Genomic DNA, 24,705 nt, shown 5'->3' with positions numbered 1-24,705 from the left:
TTCTGGGGCAGAGTCTGGAGTTAGGGGCTTAGCAAGGACAGGGAGGTGGGAAGATGTCCACAAATGGAGGGAACCATTTTGGAAGCTTGGTTTTGAAAGGGACAGGCCAGCCTCTCCCTGCCTGTTACCTCTAAATCTTCTTCCCCAGTTTCCTCCCATATGAGGGCACTGGGGATAGGGACAGAGGGTGGACTGATGGGTGGTGGTTCAGTTTTGGAGAAGCAAGGCTCAATCTGCCAGTCAGGGCCTGAAGGAGGGAAGTTCCATCCTTTTTTCAATTGATTTATTATTTGGATTTTGAAAGGAAGACAAAAAAAAAAAAGAAGTGGAGAGGGCTTCAGGGGAGTGAGGAGAGGAGAGGAAAGAAAGGCAAGAGAGAGAGAAGGAGGTGAGAAAGCCAGGTACTCCAAGAGAGAAGGTGATGAGGCTGCGAGGAGGCAGAGAGCAAGAGAAGCAGAGTTGGAGGTGGGAGAGGCAGGTGCAGGGCTGGGGAACGGAGGGGTGGTTGCTTCTTGGCTCACCTAGCCTGTTCTTTTGGAGGGGTTGGGTGGATATTGATAGTGTCAGGGAGGTTTTCAGACCTCCGTCTGGTTGGAAGTTGGACTAGAAGCCTTGGGGCGCTGGGTCCAAAGGGGGTGCTCTTCCTTGGACAGCCTCCACCACAGGGTTAGTTAGGCTGGTCTATTCTCGCTTCTCACAAAGTCTAGCAACTCAGAGTGAGGAGACTAGTATTAGAGGGGCCGTTCCTACCTCTTTGCGTGATCTGGAGTTGGCGTCTCCCTTCTTGGGCCTCAGTTTCCCTAGAGTAAGATGGGGGTGGTGAACCACAGAGTGTGGATAAGGCCCCGAGAGGTTCTGAGAGTCATGACTTTCTGGTACTTTCCAGGCTTAGCACAGTGCTTGGATGGGCCTGTGGCTAGAAGTTTGTAGGGGTCCTGGGTGAAGTTCAGGTGAAATTCCTCTGCACCCCAAAAAGCTCAGGTGGTGACAGTCTCTCTGGACCTGTGGCGTCTTGGACTGCCTTTGGTCCTGAGCCTGGCTCCCAGGCCCAGGGCCTGTGCTGAGGACGAACACAGTGCCCATCCTGGAACCAGGGAGAATGATGGCCTGAAACCCTTGGGTCTGAGGAGGGCTGTTCCGCTGAGTTGGCCTTGGTGTGCTTTGGTGTAGATGGGCCAGCGGTCCCCAGGAGGGCCCAAGTCCAGGCCTGCATGTCGAGTCAGAGATTGTGGTGGCCTTCATTCATGCTTGTCTTCCCTCCCCACCAACTAGACGAGACCCTCCGCTCTTTGGCCAGCCCTTCCTCCCTGCAGGGCCCCGAGCTCCACGGCTGGCGCCCCCCAGTGGACTGTGTCCGGGCCAATGAGCTGTGTGCGGCGGAATCCAACTGCAGCTCCCGCTACCGCACGCTGCGGCAGTGCCTGGCCGGCCGGGACCGCAACACCATGCTGGCCAACCGGGAGTGCCAGGCGGCCCTGGAGGTCTTGCAGGAGAGCCCGCTCTACGACTGCCGCTGCAAGCGCGGCATGAAGAAGGAGCTGCAGTGCCTGCAGATCTACTGGAGCATCCACCTGGGGCTGACCGAAGGTGAGGCCCTGGGCCCCAGGGAGGGCGTGTGGTGGGCCAGGGACTCGGGGGCTTGGTGAAGGACCAGTGGGCCCACCCTATGTCTGCCCACCAGCAGAGCGGAGACCTCAGAGGAAGTAGGCACCCCACTTAGGAGGGCAAGGGTGCCAGCGGAGGAGGAGGTGGAAGAGAATGGGGAGCTGGAGGGACAGAGGAAGGGCAGGAGGGGGACTCAAGCAAGGACAGTGTGCAGTGGCCCCTTTTTAGTGAGAAGTTGAGGCAAGAGGTGCCAAGATGAAGAAGTGACAGCCAGGAGAGGGGCACGGTGAGTCACATGTTGCTGGCCTGCCACTTTCCAGTCACCTCCCCTGCTGCTAGGCCCAGAGCCTTGCTCCCAGGAGGTTTGGCCTTCGTGGGGCTTCTGGACCTCATGGCCACTTGCACACCTTCTCCAGGTCTCCAGGCAGGTGTGGGTAGCAGGCCCTATGTTCCTTGGCAAGACTGCTGGAGGCAGAACCTGAGAGCCCCCCCTCAGTGACACCCCTTATTTGCTCCATACTTGAATGTGAGGAAGTTGCATGTGTTTTAGGGGGCGGGTTTGACTGGAATTTAATTTATTGATTCAGCAGTATACGGAAGAACACTGGAGATTTACTGCCTGCTGGGTGTGGGAATCATGGAGAGAGCTGGTGTGGCCTCCGCCTTCACCGAGCTCATGGTCAGGGGTGGGGGGCTTCTGTGTCGGGAAGTCACAGGGTGCAGTGGTAGCACCTTGGAGGCCATCTCTATTACAAAATCTAAAGGGCCTCCTGGGAGAGGCAGCCTCCAAGCGGAGAATGAAGAGTGCGTCAGGGTTACACAGGGGAAGGTGTAGGAGGAGTGGGGTGGGTGGGTGGAGGGAGCAGCACCGGCAGGACCCCTATGAGGGTCTGCACCCCATGCAGAACTGACGTGATGGGACAAGGTAGAGGGGGGCATGGGGAGGGTGGGGAGAAGGAGGGGCAGGGAGCACGAGATCTGATAGATCTGGGGCAGCAGGGGACCCCACAAGGTTTGGAGGAAGACTGCTGGATGAACAGGTCTGTGCTTCTGTGGTTTTGGTGAGGAGAGTCACCAAAGGTTTGGTAAGGGCTGTTCAGGAGCCATAGGAGACACAGGCCAGGAATAATGTGAGGGGAGCGCCACAGCGGCAAGAAAGGGGAGGAGGGAGGCAGAGCTTTTCAGAAGGTGGAATCAACAGGTCTGGCGACCGATTGCCCTTGAGAGGGGGAGGGAAGAGAGAACTCGAGGGGGTACCTGGTTTCCGGTCTTGGCCAACTGGGTGGGTGATGGGCTCCTCAGAAGCAAAGGACTTGAGTGAGAGGAGGGCGGTGGGGGTGGTGAGATTATTTGGGGCACGTGTCTCTCTCGTTGGCCATCCCCCACACAGGCAGAGGCGGTGGGGCTGGAGAGAGACTTAGGAGGGGGCATCAGCCTCCGGCACTCACTGGAACCCAGGGAGTAGGGGCAAGCATGGTGGGAGGAGGGCAGTGGCAGAGTCCTGAGGCCGTTGGCCCACTGACTTTCAAAGAAGGGAACTCTTCAAGGGCGGGCAATTGAGAAGGCTCAGGGGAGAAGTCAGAGGACCAGTGGGAAGGCATGCAGGGGCTCATTGTCAGAAGGAAGGACTGTCAACAGTGGATCATACTTTAGGTCAGGTGGGTGCATTGTCTCTGCCACCCTTGGGGTAGGTTCTTAGGTGGATGCTGCAGGCAGGAGCCTGGTTAGCTCATGGATGGGAACAGGGGTGGACAACCTTTTTCAGATTTTTGGTGTATTTATACCTCTGTACCTGTGTATGTGTACATATACAAGTACATACATTTTAAAGATAGGTGGAGAGGGTGGAATTTAAATTTTGGGTAGGACTGCAGTTGTGGAGACAGGAGGGTCTCCCCAAAGGGTGCAGAGGGTTGGCCCAGGGCCAGGAATTAGCCTTAGCTCTGGAAGGAGCTCCCTCTGGGTTCAGGAAGAGAAGGAGGATTCCAGGTGCAGGTGTGGTGGCTAGAGAAAAAGGGATCCCTGAGTGGCCTCTAAGAGGGCTCAGGTGTACTCTGAACACTGGAATAGGAAGTGCATACAGCTATGAATAATATCACTGTCATTAACAACAGAATAATTCCTCATGCATCGGCGGCCACTTCTCCCTAGCAACCTCCATCCCTGGAACTAGAGGAAGCAAAGAGGGACTGCTGACCTATGGCACGTCCCCTTTGTGCATGAGACAAGGAACTGTTTGCCCAGAGCCCGACTCTGGAAGGAAGACTCCTGGCTCTGGAACAGTAGAGTGGCTTTGCTTCTTGTTTTCTTGCTGGCAGCCTTGACTTTCAACCTAGAGGACAGTGGGCAGCTGGTTGGGTGGACGTGCTGGGGTTGCAGAGTGGACAGAGGAGGGGAAGCCCTACTGCTGGAAGAGCATGGGGACCTCCTGGTGCTTTTAGCACATAAGCCCTGCTCGTCTCAGGGGCTCTTTTGGACTTCAGCGCCTTTACAGGCTTTGGAGGCCAGTGCTTTTGGAGCCTGGAGAGGGAGGCATTCCTCGTGTCGTGAGAGTGGTGGGCGCCATGCTGGCGCACTGCCCTTGGTGCTGCTGTGGGGTCTTCAGGACCCTTTAGACCTGGGAATGTCTCACTGCAGGTGGCCGTCTCTGGTTCTGGACCTTGAGGTAGTGATTTTGTTCATTTACTCAATGACTGTCTGTCAAGTACCTACTGTGTGCCTCACAGGATGGTGGCCCTGCAGGAGCTGTGGCTCCTGTCCTGTGTCCACCCTGACAGATTTTCCTTTGGACTCATCCAGGAAAGCACCTCCAACTTGTCCCCTTCCTCAGAAGCCTGCCTCCTCTCCCCAGGGGGTGTCACCTCCTTTTGGGTCTCCGGGCTAGATATCATTCTGGGCGAGGTTGACAGGGGAAGCCAAGAGGCCTTTGAATATGTCATTCACATGTCCCTCTGAGTGACAGAATCTACCTGAGAGTCAACTGTTCCCAGCTGGGGTAGAGAGGTTTCCCTGGGGAAGCTTCAAGAACCTCTTCCCTGCTCCTTAGGAACACTTAGTCTCCTGCTTGCTTGGGCCTGGGCTGAGGGGAGGGCAAGACTCTCCTAGAGAGGGGAGGTGTGTGTGTAGGTTGTATTTCCTTCTGATTCCAGTGGATTCCGGGCTTCTGGGCCGTGTGGATGGGTGGAGCCCCAGGCCTTTGCTCTGCCTTTTCCCTCTACCTGGGCTGAGCTCGCGGTACCTGGCCAAGGCCCTCAGCCTGTGGGGACAGCTGGCGGTGGCAGTGGAGGAAGGGGAGCAGGTTGTGGCAGGCATGTGGCCTCTGAAGGGATGGCCTCAGAGCTCCCGGAGTCTGAACTGCAGAGGGCCTGGACATGGCTTGGGCCACCCCTTGATTGGCAGCCACAGTGAGGTGGGCGTGGAACCCAGGTTTGGACCCAGGGTCCCTGGCCCTTCTCCAGGTCTTTTCCCACTGCTCTGGGGGAGATGGCATGGCCTGCTGCCTCTTTCCTCTCTGTCATTACCACCTCCAGTGTTTACACAGTGGGGCTGTCCCTGTTGGTGGCGTGGGAGTTTGAAACCAGGTTCTTGCCTTTTCCAAAGGCAATACTGAGATCCAAGGTGTCGTCGGATCCTTTGATCGTGAAGAGCAGAGGGCTCTTCCAGGTGTCTGTTCCCAGGATCTGACATCGGTGGCCCAGGCCTGGGATTTCCCACTGGTGCATTCTGCTGTGGGAACAGGCGACTTAAATGAATGGACTTGAAGAAGATGGCCCTCCAAACTGGACCTGGGGAGGCCGTTTCTCTCAGGGATGCCCTTTAGTCAAGGCTGCTGGTTGACCTGTCCCCAGGTGGGGAGAGCACACCATCAGTGCTAGCTAAGGGCCACTGGTCTCAGTCACACTGTCATTTTGGAGGCTGTGTGCATGGTGGTGACGCCCTTGGCTTCTGGAGCCACCTACCTGTGTTTGAAGCCTGGATCTGCTGCTTACCAGCTGCATGGCATTAGCAACCTTGGGCAAGTTGCTGGATGCCTGTGTCCCTTGTTCCTTGTCAGTGCAATAGAGGGGACAATAGTACCTAGCTCACAGAGTAGTGAAGAGGAGGGAGTGAGTGAAGGTGTGGAAAGCACATTCTGGGGAGTGGCATGTGGGAGGCACAGTGACTTTAATTATAAAAGGGACTCCTGAGCTCTTGTTGGCCTCAGTACACAACCATGGCTGCCGGCCCCTCCACTGGGAGTTCCCTGGGTGGGGGAGGACATGGAGATCATGCAGGCTGCTGATAGGCTGAAAGCCCAGCGGGTGGGGACTGGACAGGGTCCATGGAGAGCAAGCTGACTGGATAGGGTCAGGCAGTGATTCCAGAGGAAACCCACTGCCCATGCTAGTGTTGTCCAGCATGCGGGGTGCTCCTCTGGGGGAGCTGCAGGGCAGAGGCTGCTTCACCGGGAGGGGGGGTGCTTCCTCCTTGTGCTGGGCCCTGTGCCCTCTCCTGGGAGCCTGGGGACTCAGCAGTGGCTCTCTACACGGGGCGAGCTGCACCTCCAGTCCTGGCCTCAGAGTGGCCTCCTCCTATAGGACCATTCCCAGGCCCCTCTTCTGGGTGGGTATGCCTCCCTGTAGGTGGCCTCTGGATGCTGCCCCACCTGGGCTCTCCATGGGCAGGGGTGCCTGCCTGTGGCATTGGGCCAGGTGGGGGGGCAGTGTGTGAGCTGTGGGCTGCCCCTACCTGCTGCCCCTCACCGCACGCACAGTCTGAATGAGTGTGCATCGATTTCTCCTCCCTGCCCAGGCCTCCTGAGGGTATTTCCTTCCTGAGAGGCACTGGCAGAGGCTGCAGGATTCCCGTGAGGTGGTGGGGTCTCCGGGGCAGCCCGGTGCCATTTATCTCCTGGCATGTCTTCCTCCTGAGCTCTCTGCACCCTGAAGCCTGAGGAAAGGTCTGAGGAGGTGGCAGGTGGTGGTGGGGAGGGGAATCAAGCTGACAGGAGCAGGGAGTCAGGCCTCCCTCCCAACAACCTTCAGCCCCTCCAGCCAGATGCTTCTGATGACCTCAGGGGAAGCAAAGAGGAAATTCTGTCCTCCTGAGTGACTTGGACAGAACCACAGTGAGGGCCAAGAGACTGGATTCTAGTTGTAGCTCTGCCATAAGAAGCTGTGTGACCTCAGGCAGTTGGTTTTGCCTCTCTGGGCCACCCCAGAACCCTCTCTTGTGAAATGAGGAAGTGGTACTGAACCATTGGCTTCAGATTTTATGATTTGTGCTTGGCCTTCTGGGGATCATTGTCTGACTTCCTTTGTCCTTCTTTCCAGTGCATTTGGAAGTCCTTCAGAGAGGGCTGGCTGTGAGGGGAGATCACAGGAGAGAAGTGCCGGGCAGTGCTACCTGCCTGCTCTGGGGGAGGGTCCACCCTTGGAGAGAAATAATATGCCCACTGACACGTTGAAGGCTTCATTTCTAACTGGCCTGCATGGCCCTTTTCACTCAGGGAGGGCTGCCGGTCTCTCCAGTTCCACTAGCCCTCACGGTGGAATGTCCTTGGACAGAGTTTAGGCACCGGAAGTGCTGTGGACAGGAGCACCCTGGGTCTGATGCTGTTCTCTCTTCCAGGTGAGGAGTTCTACGAAGCCTCACCCTACGAGCCAGTGACCTCCCGCCTCTCGGACATCTTCAGGCTTGCTTCAATCTTCTCAGGTAAGTGGCCCTTGCTGGGAGGTGGCCCTGGAGCTCTGGGCCTGGATGTAGGGGCCTTGGGCTCCCCTGGCTGTGTTCCTCCTCAGCATGTCCCTTACTGTCCCTGAGCCTGGATTCCTGGTCTGTAAAGAAGGCTCACCTCCCTCGCTGGTGGTCTGGAGGGGAGATTTGAGGATCTTGCCTAGCATGGTGGCTGCCACGGGCAGGTCTTGAATCTGAATCCTGATGTCACTCTCCTATTTTGTCACCTGTTGCGCCTTGGTTCCTTCACTCCAATTTTCTGCTTTGGAGCTCTTCTCCTTGATTAAGTTGCTACACCTCTCTGTGCCTCAGTCTCCTACCTGGTTGGACTGTGTTGACGTCTGAGTTAGTGAGGACTGGAAAGTGCTCACGTGCTGCAGGGCTTGTGTGAGCATTTAGGAGCTGTTAGGTTGGTACAAGTTAAGCATCCTTAATCCCCAAATCCCAAATCCCAAATCTGAAATGCTCCCAAATCCAAAATTTTTTGAGGACTGACATGATACCACTGTGGAAAATTTTACACCTGTCCTCTTGGGCTGGGTCTCAAAGTATAAGCACACTATAAACAGTGCATACAGTTACTCTCAGGCTGTATGTATAGATACGTATGAAACGAAAGTGAATTTTGTGTTTGGGTCCCATTCCCAAGACATCTCATTACATAGATGAAAACATTCCAGAATCCAAACAAGGATCTGATAGCCAAGCACTTCTGGCACTACGCATTTCAGATAAGGGAGACTCACCCATATTATTGAGGTCTGGTCTGTTCTGGGTTTTCCCTCCCTGAGGCCTCTGTGGCCCCTGGGCTGTCCCCCACCCCATGCTGCCCTGGGGAGTGAGATCCCATGTTGGGTCTAGCTTTGCATCCCAGGCCAGGCCCAGAGCCGGATGAGCTTCATGGTTCCTTCTTGGCCTCGTGAACACCTGGGCCCAGGGCAGCCTGCCCTGCTCAGGCACTGAGAGGGGACTTCTATTTTGGAGCTGCTTTTGGGGGAGGTGCCTCTTCCAAGAGCCATTGTGCTTGGATGGCCAGCACAGGGCTTGTTCTCAGGGGTTTCTGAGGGTCTCTGGGAGCTGCAGGCCTCAGGTCTCACAGGAGCTTCTGTAGCTGTCTTTGAAGTCTTCTGAGGTTCTTATCTCTCTAAACCAGGGTTCTCAACAGTAGCACAGTCAACACTTTGGCCTGACTTCTGTCCTGTGTGCTGGATGTCTAGCATCTTCCCTGGTCTCTACTCACTCAATACAGTAATATCCTCAAGTTGTGGCAACCAAAAACATCTCCAGACATTGCAAATGTCCTGAGGTGGGGACCAGTTACTGCTCCACACTGTGAGCAGAGGACTGTCCACTGGGATCCTAAACCCTTCAAATGAAGAACTTTCTAGGATAATGTTTCTCAACCCCCTTCCCACATATGACTTCCCTAAGGAGAAAAGCTGATTCTCCCTAGCTAGAGAAATTAAGTACCAAGAAGAAAAATTTTGTCACAGAAGATTGAATTTTGGATGACCACAAACCACTATAATATCTACTTTTTTTTTTTTTGTCTACCCAAGAACAAACCTTGCTTCCTTGAGGTGACAGCCTCTCCCATTGAGAATGCCTGGTCATTGAGAATGATAGAGATGGGGAAGGTATGCATGTCCTTGGGAGAAACTCTGGACCCGTGTGAGAAGTGAGGCACTGGCCTCTATGTTAGTCAGCTCTCCATTGCTTTATCGAATACCTGAGATAATCAGCTTATAAAGAGAAAAGGTTTACTTTGCCTGAGAGTTTTCATTCCATGGTTGGTTAGCCCTGTTGCGTTGAGCCTGTGGTGGCATATCATGGCAGGAGTATGTGGCAGAACAAAGCTACTCACTTTGTGACAGAGGTAAAATTGAGGAAGTGCCTGGATTCCCACAGTCTCCTTCCAGGGCATTCCCCCAGGGCCCTAAAGACCTAAAGATGTCCCTCCTAAGTTTCTACTGCCTCCCACTAGTGTCAAGCTTGGGACCCAGCCTTCTACACATGGGCCTTTGGTGACATTTGAAATTCAAACTGGAGTAGCCAGAGAGTGGGCCTTGGCAGTGCTGGGACGTGGTAGGGAATGGAATGGAGACCTCAAAGCTGGTCAGTTACATGGAGCGCTCTGCCCTCGACTCCCACCATCATAGCCTCCCAGTGGGGTCCCAGCATCAGCTTCCATCTTGGTCTGCCTGTGGGTACTGTGATAGCTCTGTGCTGTCTTGCCCATCCCACATGGACAACGTGATGGACTGACGGAGGTCCTTCTGAGTGACATTCTGAGTCTCCTGATTAGCTTTGAATAGGAATCCACCTTGGGTTGGTCCTTTGGGGATTGTTGGCATATATATGCTGTGGTGGGGGTACCCTGGTTACCCCAAAGGCTCTCAGGTTCCCCTTACCTGTTGCTCAGGTGCCAGCTGAATACCACCGTGTGGGCAGGTGCTGTTGGGTTTACTCCTGTAAGTAAACAACTTTGGCTCCCGGAGTACAGGAGCTCGAGGTCCTCAACCTCACCCCGGCCCCTGCGGCTTCCCGACTCAACACTGCAGTGTCTTCCTGGTAAAGGAAGTCTTCCTGGAGTGAAGGTGACGCTCTTGGATGAGGGTGCTGCCTGGACAAACGAGGGATGTGCACTCAGGGACTCAGCTTCCTGGCACTTGTTGCCCAGAGATAACGGCCCCACGAGCTCTGGGCCTCTGTGCTCTGGGACCACTCCCCACCACGAGGCCCGGGTTTTGGGAACGGTGATGATCTCTGCTCTCTGCCCCTGTTGATTCTACGGGACCCATAGCAGTCCTAGAGTTGGGTCTGTGGGTGGCTCTGTGTGGGGAGACTTGGGCACAGCTGGGAGGGGAGGCCCTGCCACCAGGAAACTAAGCAGCCCATTGTGGGGAGCACAGAGAAGGGGGATCAGGAGCCAGGAGGCTGGATTGCAGCTCAGTTTCTGCCCCACCTCACCTGGGCAGCCTTGGGCATGTCACTTCCTGGCTCTAGACCTCACGTTTCCTTTCTGGTGATGGAGACGTGAGCTTAGAGCAGTGCTTTCCACACTTGTCTCTTGAAGGCATAAAGAAAATGGCAGAGTGGTTGGGTGTGCAGACCAGCTCAGAGCTCCGGCCCTCATGGCCCCTGTCTGGCTCCCTCTGGGCCGAGAGATCAGTATCTGGACATGGAACACACAGACGGGGGTCTTGCCTGGGTGACTTAAGACCTTGTACTGCTGCTTTGGATGTGTGAAGCTACACCTGTGGGATTGCAGGGGACCCATCAGGAAGCTCCTGCTGCCTGTAGTCGACTGAGTACTGCCCCCTACTGTCTCTGTGTGGAGAGGTTGGGGGAGGCAAGGTGGAGTCTGTGGTCTCCTCTGAGCTCTGTTACCCGCAGCTGGACACCAGGGATGGGGGCTGTTGTCTCTTTGGGGCCCAATTGCCTATATCTCTTCATCTTCTCCTATCTTCAATTTGGGGCCATGTTTGGGGGCCTCCTGGAGTGTGTCCTTCTTCACCTCTCATCTTCTTTCTCTTTGGGGATTCTTGGAAAGTCCTACTGGGATTCTTTTGGTAAGGAGCTGCCAGGATTCCTGCAATGCCCTTTGCTGCCAGACACCCAGGGCCTTCCCCTCCTCTCTGCCTAATGCCCACCTGGCAGGCCCTGGGTTCAGACATGGGTTAGCTAGTCCTGAGGCCAAGGTCAGGAAGGACAGTCTGGCTGTGTCCTGACTCACAGTGACAGCGATGTTGGAAGCAAACTCATGTCCTGCCCTCAACTTAAACATGGGAAGGGAGATTTCATGGACAAGAAGTGAGGTTCTTGAGAACATGATCTAGAGCGTTAAATGTGGCACCTGGTACATGGGAACAGGAGCTAGACAGTCCTGGGTGTGAACCCTGGCTTGGCCACTTAGGGGTATGTTAGTCAGCTTTCTGTTGCTGTGACAAAATACCTGAGATAAACAACTTGTGTGGAGGAAAAGTTTATTTTGGCTCCCAGAGGTTTTAGTCCATGATCTCCTGGCCCCTTTGCTTTGGGGCTTGTGGTGAGGCAGAGTGTCACAGTGGAGTTGTGTGGTAGATCAGACGTGCCCACCCCATGGTGGCTGGGTAGCAAAAAAAGAGGAAAGGGCTGGGGTCCTGATGTCCCCTTCAAGGGCACCCCCAGTGGCCTCACTTCCTTCCACGAGGCTCCTTCTCCTAAAGGTTCCATGACTTCCTAATAGTGCCACAGGCTGGTGACCAAGCCTTCAACATTTGAGCCTTTGGAGGACATTTAAGATCCATACTGTGGCAGGACATGTGCTCTTGGGCCTTGCTGTGGCCTTTCTCACCAGGGGTGCCTACATTGTGTGATGGGCGTGTGCCCCTCCCTAGGGACAGGGCTGGTAGAGGGCGCTCACTGAGAATGGATGCGGCAACGAGCCCGCTGTGTGTTGGAATCTGAACTGGGCTCCACAGCGGTCATGCTGTCAGCTGCATGTGTGCCGTAGAGGTGGGAGATGAGTGACCCTCCTCAACTCCTGTCCTCAGGCTGACCCTGTGACTGACCCTTTGCATATAGCTGGGGAGGCAGGAGAGGGTGGAACAAGGCAGAGAAAAAATAAGAGATCCTCAGGCAGAGGAGGTCACCCTGGGAGAAGTCCTGCAAAGGTGACCTGGAGCCAGCAGGGGGTGTGGACCTCTGAGGGGTGCCAGGCTGGGGGCATCCAGTGCCTTGGCATCTGATCCCAACCTTGCTCAAGGCACAGGTGTGGAGCACATGGATGGAGTACCTTTTTGTTTTCTTTCTGTAGTTGGAAGGGAACTGAGGGATCAGGTAGGCCCAACCCTTCACCTGATGGTAAACTGAAGCCCAGAGAGATGGGACAGATGTAGGTGAGGTTTAATACCCGGTTGCTTGGCGCATACCTTAGGCAAGTGATTCACCTCTGTGCCCCACTTTCCTCTTGCCCAGCACAGGGGTGGCAGACACACCTGTCTTTGAGGGTTTAGGTGAGGACTAAATGAGATAATGTGGGTAAGTGCTTGACCCAGTGCTGGGCATTTGCAGGAAAGGTATGTTAGCTACTTAAACGTTATCATGGGATGATTTCTCCAAAGTCAGTGGCAGATGGTGGCAGGGCTGGCCTGGAACCTGGCATTTGGGAAATGGCTGCAAGCTTCTTGGTGATATATGCTGACTTCAACTTCAGGTTAGTTCTTGGTGGAGGTGACTGGGTGATTTTTAGAGGACAGTAGTCCTCCAGGGTCTGGGGGAATCTCAAGCAGGGATAACCTTGTTGTGACTGGGTGTGGACAGAGGCTAGTGCGAGGCTTGAGCTTGGTGGCCTTTTGTAGATTGAGCTGGAAGACTGGGCAGGGTCTACCTTGACTGGCCAGCAAACCTGAGTTGGGCCATGTTGCTTGGATGGAGTCACGGGAGGGCAGGTACATTCCTGCTGGAGGTTCCAGTGATCTCTTTTTGGGGGGTTCAAGAGAGAAGGGAGCTAGTCTTTCAGTCCTGCCCCTTGCCAAGGAGACTTGCATGTGGTCCTCTAAGAAGTGAGCACCACCCTCTGTCCTGTGCCATGGTGTGGTGTCCTCCCTCCTGGTGTTCACTCCTGGGCATTGTGGCATGCGTGTGACTGTGGTGCGACTCTGTCTGGGGTGTGCAGTCTTCTCTGTATCTCTTGAGTGTCCCACACTGTCCTTTAAACCTCACACATGTGCACAGAGGGTCCTAGAGCCGCGGATGGGTTGTGGACTTTGAGGCCAGCTAGTCCTTGTCTTGAATCCTGGCCTTGCCTTCCTGACTGTGTGACCTCAGCGTCACTGAACCTCATTCTTCTCCCAGTGAAATGCAGCAGTTCAGCTGCCCGTCAGGGACGGGCAGTGACATAGGGGACAGTGACATAGCTGCGCACATGGTACCGGTGCCTAGGAGCTCCCTAGATGGTGGTAATTGGGGTCACCGTCTGGGGACTAGAAGGAGCGAATGGCTGCGTGGGAGTATTTGACCTTCATAGGAAGAAGTAACGGTGAAGTCCTAGCCGCTGTGAGGTGCATGTGTGCTCTGGGGCGTGGTAGACTCTGCTGGGGTGCAGGAAGTGCTCGTGTGGGAGGCCGGGTGGGGCTGGGAAGAGTGCTTTGTTTAATTCCCATGGAGTGTTCTGGAGATGGCGCCGGCCATTGCTGTGAAGCATCAGACCCACATCAGGATGCACTGAGGTGGTTTATTGTCCGTGTGGTGTAGACCAGGTGACACCATAAGAGTGCAGGGCAGGTGGCAGCCAGCAGCGCTGGGGGAGAGGAGGAAGTGCGAGCTGGAGAGCATGTTCTAGGTGGCATCACGGCTGGGAGGCCTGGCTGAGCTTGGCGTGATGAGGGGACCCCAGTCTTCTGAGCCTGGTGAGCTCAGGGACAGTGAATAGTGTCTCTTGTGGCAGGCAGAGGGGGTGGCCTCTCGGGGGTTCCTCCTTTGTGGCTCCCTCACAGGACTTATTCCCGACAGAGCTCAAGATGAGTGCTTGGGTGAGGGCTTGGGCCCAGGGAGGGGCTGGGCTGCCTTGGAGCAGGGAGGGACGTGCCTTTGGACTCAAGAGTCAGTGTCCTGGGAAAGCTACTCAGTGGCCTTCTGGGGCTGGGGAGAGGCTTGGGCCCGGCTTGGCTCCTGGATGCTTAAGGAAGCCCCTTGCTCTCTTGGCCTGCCCTCAGAGCCCCTGGCCCCACTGAGGAAGGGGCTCTGGCTTTGCCTCTGCACAACCCCCCCAGGACTGTGCCGAGGGTTGGAGAGAGTGGGCTTCAATGTCCGGGAGGCTGGGCTGTGCCTGCCAGAGGCCCTTGTGAGGCAGCTGAGCGGGAAGCAGCAGGAGGAGCTGGAGGAGCAGACAGCCCTTCTCCTGTCCCCCTTCACGGTGGCTCAGGCGATAAACTGCTTATCCTCAGGTTGTTCCCTGAGTCGAATGCAGAAGTGTGTTATTTAAATTTCAAAATCACATTCTTCTCCTAACAGCTGTCAGACACTCTGAGTGTCAACCACAATTGGGCTTTAGCTGCAGCCCGGCCACCTCCTGCACCTCCCCTTTTGGGGAGGACTCCTCCGCTGGCCAGGGGGAGCAGGCAGGGAGGGGCAATGGGCTGTCTGAGGGGACTGGGGCCAGGTGAAGTCCAAGCCGCTGTGGCCACCCTGATGGTGATGGGGAGGGAGTCAGCTCCGTCCCCCGCCCCGGGAGCCGAGGAGCTGAGCAGCTCTTCACTTCCCCTCTACCATTTCTGTTCTTTCTCTCCCCTTAAAAGCAGGACCTTGGGCTCCTGTCAGTGGGTAGCAGGGTCTGTGAGCAGAGTGTTGGTGACTTCATCTTTAGTTGCCTTTGTGTCCAAGGAAGAAATTGTGATGCTGTAGGACCCCTGGAGAACAGGTTTAACCCCAAAGAGAGCCTTTCTCATGGTAGAATTCCAGGTGCAAGGAGTGGGGTGAGATTTTGGGGTGAGGGGATTTCTTGGTTCCCTTCAATAGCATCGTCTGGGTTGCCCGCTATGGCTTCCCCCTCTGTGTGTGATGGGGTCCAGCCCGGTGCTGGCCAGCGCTTCCTGGCTGTGCTGGCTGTCTCCCCAGCTCCTGGGCCGGCAGGATTCTGTGCTCCTGAGCACGCTCCCGGCTCAGCTGCTCACTACCCTCCCTCTCGTGAGTCCTGCAGGAAGCACAGGATGGGAGGCCTCTGTCCGCACACTCCTCTAACCCCAGGGGTGTGCAGAGAAGGGACCACAGCCAGGAGAGGGCTCAGCGTGAAAACGTGCATGTGTGTAGTGGGTAGTGTGTAGTGGGCGATGTGTGGATGGTGCGTGTGCATAGGTGTGTGCACTAGGTGGAGTGTGTGTGGGAGGTGTGTGTGCATAGTGATATGGGGGGCAGTGTGTGTGTGTGCTATAGGTGTGAGTGTACGTGGAGTCTGTGTGTCAGTGTGCTTGCGGGGTGGTGTGTGTGAGATGGTTTGTGGAAGTGTGATGGTTTGTGTGGGGGACGGTGTGTGTCAGTGTGTGTGTGCATGTGACGTGTGTGTGAGTGACTGTCTGCCATTCTTTCCCTTCCCATAAAAGGAAAGGAAGAGAAGAAAGAAAGGGGAAGTCCTGAGTGCAAAGACAGAGGGAGAAGCCATTTGCCCCCCTGGTTGGAACAGAATCTTCATTGTGACCCCACAGGGAAACAACTGGTCCCCTACCATGTTCATTCCCCTAGTCCCTCTTCTTGTGTCCTTCTTATTCTGGGAGGAGTGGTCCAGGCATGGATACGGAGGAGTGTCAGAGGATAGAAGGCCATGGCAGCCTGATTCACAGAAGTAGTGAGCACGCTTGACTTTGTATGTGCAGTGTGCGGCCTCCTTGTCTAGAGGCTGTGTCCGTGAACTCCGGGGGCTTGGTGCCCTCCCTGCAGGAGGACTGAGTGTGAGAACTCATCTCCAGCCACCAAGCATCCTTGGTGGCCATGCCCTATTCCAGGTGCTGAGGACATATGGGTGACCAAAACAAAGGAGTCTGTTGCTCTTATGGGGCCAGTGTTCTATGAGCTGGAGACAGAATAGAACATGAGCCAGTGGACAGATTCCCAAAGAAGATGTGAGATAGTGAGGGACACCAAGCAGAGATGAAACTAGGTGATGGGATGAGGGGACTGGGAATGCAAACTCTGAGGCACAAGAGGGTCCAGCCTTGGGAAGATCGGGGGAGTGGCTGAGTTGGAACAGCTAGGGAAAGACCCCAGGTGGGGACCCGTGCATGGAGGTGGGAGATGAGGGGGCCATGGTGGGATTCAGGGAGCAGCATTGGAGGTGGACGTCGAGGTAGGTGGGGCTGGACCACCGAGCTGCTGCAGGTCAGGGCAGGAGTTTGGATTTTAAGAGTGATCAGAAACCGTTGGGAGATTCGAGACATTTGGGCAGCACAGTGTGATTTATGCCTTTGGAGGATACTCTTGTGCTACAGGAGAATGGATCACTGGGAGGACCAAAACCCCCGTTAAGAGGCCATTGCGGGGCCCAGGTGAGGGTGGTCGGGGAAGAGATGGAGAGAATGTGTGGGCTTGGGATATGTTCTGGAAGCAGAGTTGAGAGGATGCTGAGCTGGAATGATGGGTAACTCTGATTTCTGGCTCCAACAACAACGGTGCGGCCACTTACTAGGAGGGAGAAGATGAGGGGAGGGACAGAGTCAGGGTGGAGCAGGTAGAAATCAAGAGTTTGGTTTAGGCCCTGTTCGGGTTGAGCTGTCAAATAGACCTCCACCTGGAAATGCCAAGGTCAGGGTTGACGTGCAGAGAGTCATTAGCATATAGATGGCATTTTAAGGCGTGGAAGCATGAGGTCACTGAGGGGCAGTGTCTGGCCAGAGACCAGAGGGAGGCTGGGGCTTTCCAAGAAGAGGGGCTAAGATGAGGGTGAGAGGGGAACGTCTGGGAAGCTGAGATGGGCACGAGTTTCAAGAAAAAGGAAGTGACCGTCCATGCCCGGTGCCCAGTGGGAGAAGCTTGGAGGAGCTGCCATCTGACTCGGCACGTGGGGCTGTGGTGGTCTGGGGACCTCGTCCTTGAGGAGGGCGGGGTGAAAGGCCAGTCTGGGGAGTTTGCAGGAGAGAACGTGAGGTGAGCAGGTTACAAGAGCCACCAGAGATGCCCTTTCAAGCTTTAATATGAATGAGAGCAGCCAAGTGGGGGCTGGGGGTTAGTGGTCTAGGGGGAGTGGTCTTGGTTTTGGTTTTGCTGTGTTTTGTGGTGGGCAGTAATGGCGGCACACTTCTGTGCTGTGGGGAATGGTCCGTGAGAGAGGGTGAAATTGAAGGGCATAAGAGGGCAGGAGTGGCGTTAGGAGGGATGTCCTTGAACAGTGGAGGGGGATGGTCCACGTGGTGCACTGGAGTACAAGAGGCAGGGCAGACTTCACCCCCTAATGACAGAGAGAAGGCACGACCCAAGCTTCTCGTACTTGGCCATTCAGCCGCACCTGGTGTGGAGCATCATCTCCTTTTTCTGGACCATATTTGAGATGGTTTGGTTGATGCTGGGTGGGAAGGTGAGGGGATTTCTCTAGAACTCTTCTGTCTCCGGCAACTTGCCCCCAAATTCATATTTTGAAATCTTAACCCCTGATGTGAGGGCATTAGGAGATGGGATATTTGGAAGCTGATCAGGTCATGAGGGCAGAGCTCTCATGAATGGGATTGGTGCCTTTATGAAAGAGGCCCTGAGAGCTTCCTTGCCCTTTCTGACTACAGAGGATGCAGAAAAGAGGGCTGTCCAAGAGCCAGAAATCGAGCCCTCACCGGACACAGAATCTGTAGTTCTGGAGGCTGAAAAAGAAGTAAGAAGTAAACTTCTGTTATTTACAAGCCACCCTATCTGTGGTGTTTTGTTATAGCAGCCTGCAGATACTAAGGCAGTGTAATTGGGGTGGGAGAGACAATCTAGGGAGGCTGAGACAGGAGAAGTATAAATGGTCATTTTAAAGCATTTGAGGCTTGAAGGCAGGAATTTAAGATGACACCACTCATTCTGTCTGTGTGTGTTTCCGGGTGACAGTCAGGTGTTTTCCTGGAGGCCAGGAAGTCTGGGCTGGGGGAGGAGGGCGTAAGGACGGGGTATGGCATGGTTGAGGGAGAACAAGTGCTGGGTCAGTGGGTCAGGGTCTGGGGGAGGCTGAGAAATTGCTGGAGTAGGAGTTCCAGAGAGGGATCGGGCGGTAAGGAGATAGATGGTGGTCTGAGGTTGAGACGTTTGGTATGGATGTTATGAAGGCCAAGGACATGACCACCACAGCCCTGAGGAGCCAGGGCTAGGAAGAGATCACCAGAGTGGGAGACAGATGGAAGGCCATGGTGGGTGGGAGCAAGGGTAGGGTGAGCCAGGTGTGAGACTGCTCCCCACAGGAATGGTGGGTTGGTACAGATAGCCCCACAGGGGAGTGGGGCAGTGGACTGGTGGCATGACCTTCGCATCAAGACAGATGGCACAGAAGTGGGGAGGAGAAGGGACGCTCTCTTACCTTATGGGCTTGGAGGTCGGCTATGCAGGAGCTTCCCAGTGGTCCTTTCTGTCATTGGTGTGTTAAATGATTAGTTGCTAATTTTGCCAAATGCATCGATTTACTCAACTCCATTTTGGAATTATTTAAAAAGTTTTTAGAAATTCATACTGAATGGGTTTCATGTCTTTGGAAGGTTTTTGCAGGTGGACTTTGTGACTGTGTTTTAAGATATATTGAGTTTTTTTTTCTTTTGATTTTTTTTTTTAAATCTAAGTGTCATGAGTTAATATAGACTTCTTATGAGAAAAGTGTATTTCATAGTCGGTAACAAAATTTTCTCTTCTGATTATTGTCCCAAATCCTACAATCACTCACCACAAAAGGAAAAATGTCAAGGAAAGATTTAGGTTAGTCACATCAATTTGATATGCCTCAATTTTGGTTTTTACTTGTTACCAAATACAAAATTAAAACTGACACGCTATTGTGAGGACTGGTTGTGAGAATGGTAAAGTCCCTAAATCAGTCCCTCCAACCCCAAAACTATATGTCAAAGAAAGAGGGGATTCAAATATGGCTGAAAATGTCCCTTCAACTTCGAAAGAATGGCACTTAAATTTTTAATTGTGAGAACCACAAAATTAAGACTCATCTGCCTTTTTGAAGAATTGGAGAAAGAATTTTAAACATGGTTAAAAGTTGACGAAATATAAAATAATATTCAAAAGCATCAAAATTGATTTTTTTCATTGATTTTCAGTGAGTTTTCCATTCATCAAATTGATTTTTGGTGGTTTGGCTTGCTTCCCAAAATTCAGCTTCCCTTGGAGAATGCTTGGGGTGACTGTGGTGTTGCCATGGGGCTGTTGAGGTGAGGGGAAGTTCAGAGAGAGGGCTGAGATAGAAAGGGCTGGGGTTTGCACTGGGATTTCCAGGGCAGGTTTGAGGAGCGTAGAGCCCGGGACACACAGAGCAGTCGGGGATGGCAGTTTGGCTCCCTCTGGGTCTCTGGACTTACCTGAGCGGACAGGGAGCTGAGGCAGTGGGCTTGGTCCTGCCATCTTGGAGAAGCTGAGGTACATACCACTTCTGGCTAGTTGCTAAAGGATCCGGCCCACCACTCCCACGAGAGCAGAGCCCAGAACTGAGAAGGTGCTGTAGTCCTGTTTAAGTAGGCTTCTGGGATGGAAAAGCTCAGGAGCCCTCCTTTGCTCATGAAGGGAGAGACTTCCAACTCTTTTCTCCTAAGGGCATGGTGTGCGGAAGCTGGAGCACAAGGTCCGGCCCTTTCTATGAGCAGGGCAGGAATGGAGAGGTGGGAGGAAGGATCTTTCTAACCAGGGGACATTTTTTTAACAAGTTTTTATTGCATATGCACCGTGATGTGGAATCTTTGAGAGACATTGTTAGTTATCTGTTCATGGCCACAGTGAATGACCTGAGAGCTAATTTACAAAGATAAAAGGCTTATTTAGCTCACAGTTTTGGAAATTTAGTGAAAGATCAGGCAGCCCCATTGGTCACCCATCATGGAGGGAGTAGGTATGGGAGCTGACATCTTGAATCTGAACCAGGAGTGGGTGGGCCAGATTCAGGCTTTGGTGACTATTCTCTCTTGAGAACTACCTTCCAAGAGCATAACCCCAGTGACCTATGACCTCCCACAAAACCCCACCTCTTAAGGTTCCCAGACCTCCCAGTAGTGCCACCCTGGGGACCAAGCTTTTAGCACATGGGCCTTCTGGGGACACCCATTACACCCAGGCCAAGGCTGGTGTTTTTATCTACATCGACCTGTCCAGTCCTTGTGTAGCCCTGTGTGTAGGCGGGTTGGTGTCATGTCCCAGTTTGCAGATGAGGCTCAAGAAGTTACATACATAACCTGTGGACTCTTGCTCTGCCAGTCAGTGGCCCAGCCCCTGATGGTCCTCCATATCCCAAGCCACTGCTGGGACAGAGTCTGCACTCTTAACCAGTAGCCCCAGCTGCAGGGTGATCTGGGCATTTGCTTGCTTGGTTCTGGGCTCTCCCTTCACTGGACTGTAAGCTCTGGGTAGGCAGGAGCCTGTTGCTTTTGCTCATCTCTCCATCAGCGCCTTACCCATGGGGGGAGCTCAGTAAGTGCTGCTTGTAAGAGTGCATCCGAGGTTGAAGGTCCCTGAGGGTGAGATGTATCGGGGTGGTGCCTGGGTGGTTGCAACCCCACAGGGAAGGCTGGGCCTGGAGGTCTCTTCTGGCCTCTCCCTCTTCCTGTTCTTCCTGCCTTCCGTTCCACCCTGGGGGAGTTGGCTTAGTCTACATTTCACTGCCAATACACCCCCAATTATTTGGCTTCAGTTGACCATCATCCTTCTTCCTTTGGGAAACTCTTTGTCTTCAGTTCCATGAAACCAACACCTCTTGATTTTCCTCCAACTCAAGGTCTACTCTTCCTGGTCACTACTAAACATCTGCACCTCAGGGATCTGTCTTGGGTTCTTTTCTCTTCTTTATTTTCACCACAATCTAGGTGACTTTGTTAAGTGGCTTTAAGGAGCCTCTCATGTCAGTTACGCCGGTCTGGTATCTCTAGCCCAGGTCATCTCCTAACTCCAGCCTGCAGATCCTTGGCCTTGTCACCATCTCACCTGGACACCTTTGGGCCTGGTGCACTTACCAAGTTCAGATCAGAACTGTCCATTTGGTTCTTCCCGTCCTTCGGAGGTTTTCCTGTTTCATGAAATGCTATCACCATCCATCTGGTGCTTAGTGCCCAACCCAAGAATTTACCTTGAGAGTTCTCTCTCCTCCCACTCAGCATCTAGCCAATCTCATTAGTGTTATCCCTAAGTTACATGCAGAATGGCCTCATTTCTTGCCATCTCTGTGGGGTGACCACCCCACCCAAACCTCCACCTCTGCACCTGTTACTGCAGCAGCCTGTTCCTCATCTTCTCCTTACCCCTCTCCCAACCCCTCCATGGATATTCTGTCTTCTCTATGCTGGCAAATGAGCTCCTGTGGTTGCCTCCTTCATGCTCTCCAAGTGCTTATTATTTTAGAGCAAAACCTAAAGCTCTTACCCTGTCCTGCAAGGTGTTGTGGCTGTCCCCTGATGGTGCCTCTGACTTCTTTTCTAACTTTTGCCTTGTTTGGGAAATTTCAGCCATCATAGTTTTTTTTTTTAAACAGGGAACATGCCAAGCTCATTCCTGTCTCTTATGCACTTGTTCTTCTTTCTGCTGGGAATTTCCTTACATTGGATTTTGTTGTTGTTGTTACTGGGGATCAAAACCAAGGGTGCTTAACCACTGTGCCACATCCCCAGCCATTTTAAAAATACTTTATTTAGAGACAGATTCTTGCTAAGTTGCTTAGGGCCTTGCTAAGATGCTGAGGCTGGCCTTGAACTTGTAATCCTCCTGCCTCAGCCTTCTGAGGTGCTGGAATTACAGGTGTGTGCCTCTGTGCCAGGCATATTTGACATTTTTCATGTGTGTGTGTCACTCCTGCCCATCATTGTATCTCAGTTCAACATCACTTCCTCTCTTTGTGCCCTGAATTTCCTTATCCTATTCATTGCACTTATCAACCTTAAATTATTTCATTTATTTGTGTGTTTATTACCAGACTCACACAGGAAGAAAAGCCCCTGTAGAGTAGGGATTCTGTCTTTCTTGTTCACAGCTGAATTTCTAGGGCCTGGCATATCATCATGGAAATATGCGGTGACTGACAGCTGCTGGACCGACTGCTAACTGCAGGGCCATGGCTGTTTGTGGTGTGGTCAGGAGCCTCTGTGTGTGTGTATGTGTGTGTGTATGTGTGTGTGCGCGAGTGTGCGCATGCGCGCGCGCACACACGCACACACACACACATACATACAGTGGTGTTTGCACAGGAGCAGGTAGATTCCTTTGAGTCTGCCGTGGTTGACGTGTGGGACAGGGGTGCTCTCCCAGGCCCTCCACTCCTCAGCATCTCACCCTGGTGTGTCAGATGGGTAGGCAGGAGAGTCACCAAATGTGAAAGATCATATGATCAAAACCCATCAATTTTCATGAGTTGAAATGAGACCCAGACCTTGAGAGGGGTAGGGGTTTCCCTGGAGTCTTGAATAACCAGGAGAGGTGGATACAGAGTTAGGACCCAGGTTCTCTGACTCCCACTTGAGTAGCAGAGCCATACAGCCTGGCCCAAAGATTCAGGAAGGGCTCAGGGGCAGATATGGCAGAGCTGCAAACAGGGTCTAGGAGCAAGGGACCAGCTGGCAGTTTCCTGGAAGGGCAAGAAGGGGTCGTGAGACATATGGGTCCCCCATTGGCTTGGGAGTATTATAGAACAGTGACCCTCTTGCTCTCATTCCTGCAGGGAGAGGCCCCTTTGTGGCTGGAAAGTCTATCTGGATGAGTTGGGAACAGAGAGATGGGCAGGGGGAATGAAAATCCCACAGAGAACATGCTAGATGACAGCAGAGGGTCATAGGCGATCTTCTGTTGGGGGTGGATCTGGTAAACTGTGTGCTGGGTGAGTGGGTGGGTATGTCCACAAATGGGCCACGGGCGGCTCAGCCTCACCTCTAGGTGCTGGTTCTTATGCTTTGGAAGGTGGCTTCCAAATAATGGGGAGCTTGTGAAATCCCGTGCCTGGGTGCCAGCCACAAAGTGCCTGGTGCGGCAGGTCCTGCTTAGGGCCAGTGAGTCACAGTTGCACCAGAGTTTGAGCTCCTCTCTCTCGGTGAGCCATTCTCTCTGAGCACACACAGTGGCTGCTGGGAGTGTGAGATGCGTGTGGAAAAAACATTTTTAATTTCAAGAGCAGTGCCTTTTAATGTGCTAGAGGAATCCAGAGAAAATGGTGATATTATCATTTAGGATAAATCTAAAATTTAACAAGTGAGTCAGGGAAATTTTTAAAAATTCATTTAAGAATTCAGGGATTTAAAGAAAATCAATTCAATATTCACACAGGTGGTACTATTAACAGGGCCCAAATTATATTGGTGATACTGGGTAACTGAGGTTTGATCAGCCCAGCTTTATACATGTCCAACAGCTCTTTAGAGAATATCAATCTGAAGGATGCTCACAGGTCCACTGGCCTGGATGCCCCACTGTCTGGGGACAGCCCAGTGCTGCTGATGAGCCATTGGCTCAGAGCAGTATCCCCAGGGAGAAGAGATGAGATGGACTTGGCCAGCCAGGGTGTGGGCAGGGATGCGGGGAGGGGTGCCAGGAGGCTGACTGTGAAGCCCCTCCTGCCCCTCTGCAAGTGGTTGTGGTCCCCTCGCCTGGCTTTCACAGAGGGATGAGAAAAGAAGGGGATAAAGAAGCTAGGACATGTCCCAGGGGCTGCGGCTGGCAGGATGAATTTGCTGAGGTTTGGAAAGTGCCAAGGGTCATTAAATCCCATGTCCCCTCTCTTGGGCAGCTGTTGCCATTTAGAACTTGGCCCATCTCTGCTCTTCTCTGAAGGCCTGGGTGACCCACCACGGCCAAGTGGCACATGTGCCGGGGACAGGCTGTCCTGGGTCAGCCAGGCCTGGCGTGTATTTCCAGCTCCCAAGTCCCTCAGTTCTCTGCAGTGGGAAGGGGTGGGGAACGAGAGAGGCCTAAGGTTCTGGCATCCTCATCCCTGCCCTCAGCACCTTTTGGCTTCGGGCTGGGCCTGAAGCAGCTGGCTGAGGAGCAGCAGGGGTCCTGGAGGGCGAGCTGGCTTGGAATCTCCCACTCCTTTCTGCCCAGTGAGGGCCAGGAGCCTTCCGGTGGGTGGAAAGGCAGTGGGTGGGCTTGGGGGGGAGGCTGTGCTGTGGACGAGCTCTCCACGGTGTGTGTGCACCTGTGCGTGCTGAGCCCTGTCCTGACTGACGGGCTCCTGGCGAAGCTGGATGGGCGTCTTGCTTGGAGAGAAGCTGGCGGAGGTGGGGTTTTTCTCCATGGTGCAGCACAGCCCCATCCTGGGGTTCTTACCTGTGGGAGCAGAGGGCCATCTTTCCTGGTAGCTGTTGGTGTTGCCACATTTCTTTCTTTCTTTCTTTTTTTTTTCTAGGAAATTTACCAAGTTCGGGCCCAGGGGTTTACATTTCCCACCCCCCTAGCAAATGCTTTCACTATTCAGGCTCCAAATGGAAGCCACTGAGGCTATAATTACACTGGCATTAGCTCAGGAACATGCTGAGAGGAGCGGGAACAGAGCACCTGGGGAGCCCAGAAGCAGCCACAGGCCTAAATTAGCTGCTGTTCTGCTTGCGGTTGTCGCCTGATCCTCCGCGGAGTCCCTCCTTGTCTTTCCTCCACCTCGGCCCCAGGCCTCTGTGCTCTTCCCTCCCCACTGCCAGCCGGCATGTGACAGGTGCATGGAGCCGCTGGTTTGGGAGAACCCTGCACAGAGGGCTTGGTGTTGACAGGCGT

At 53.7% G+C, this 24,705-nt stretch overlaps 1 protein-coding gene across 2 annotated transcripts in view; it reads left to right on the top strand.

Moving 5' to 3' along the window:
* The window catches only part of GFRA2 (GDNF family receptor alpha 2), an 85,081-nt gene that overhangs the window by 4,445 nt on the left and 55,931 nt on the right, over positions 1 to 24,705 (top strand). Inside the window, exons 2-3 of one of the 2 annotated variants that reach the window (XM_081269814.1) lie at positions 1,273 to 1,587; positions 7,216 to 7,299. In XM_081269814.1, coding sequence (XP_081125940.1) covers positions 1,273 to 1,587; positions 7,216 to 7,299 — 399 coding nt within the window. Of the gene's footprint in view, positions 1 to 1,196; positions 1,588 to 7,215; positions 7,300 to 24,705 lie in introns of those variants that run through there. The other variant, XM_081269813.1, reaches the window with a different exon arrangement.

The sequence above is a fragment of the Spermophilus citellus genome, assembly GCF_964194105.1.
Source record: "Spermophilus citellus genome assembly, chromosome: 16".
Taxonomy (NCBI): Eukaryota; Metazoa; Chordata; class Mammalia; order Rodentia; family Sciuridae; genus Spermophilus; species Spermophilus citellus.
This window is presented reverse-complemented; position numbering and strand designations above follow the sequence as displayed.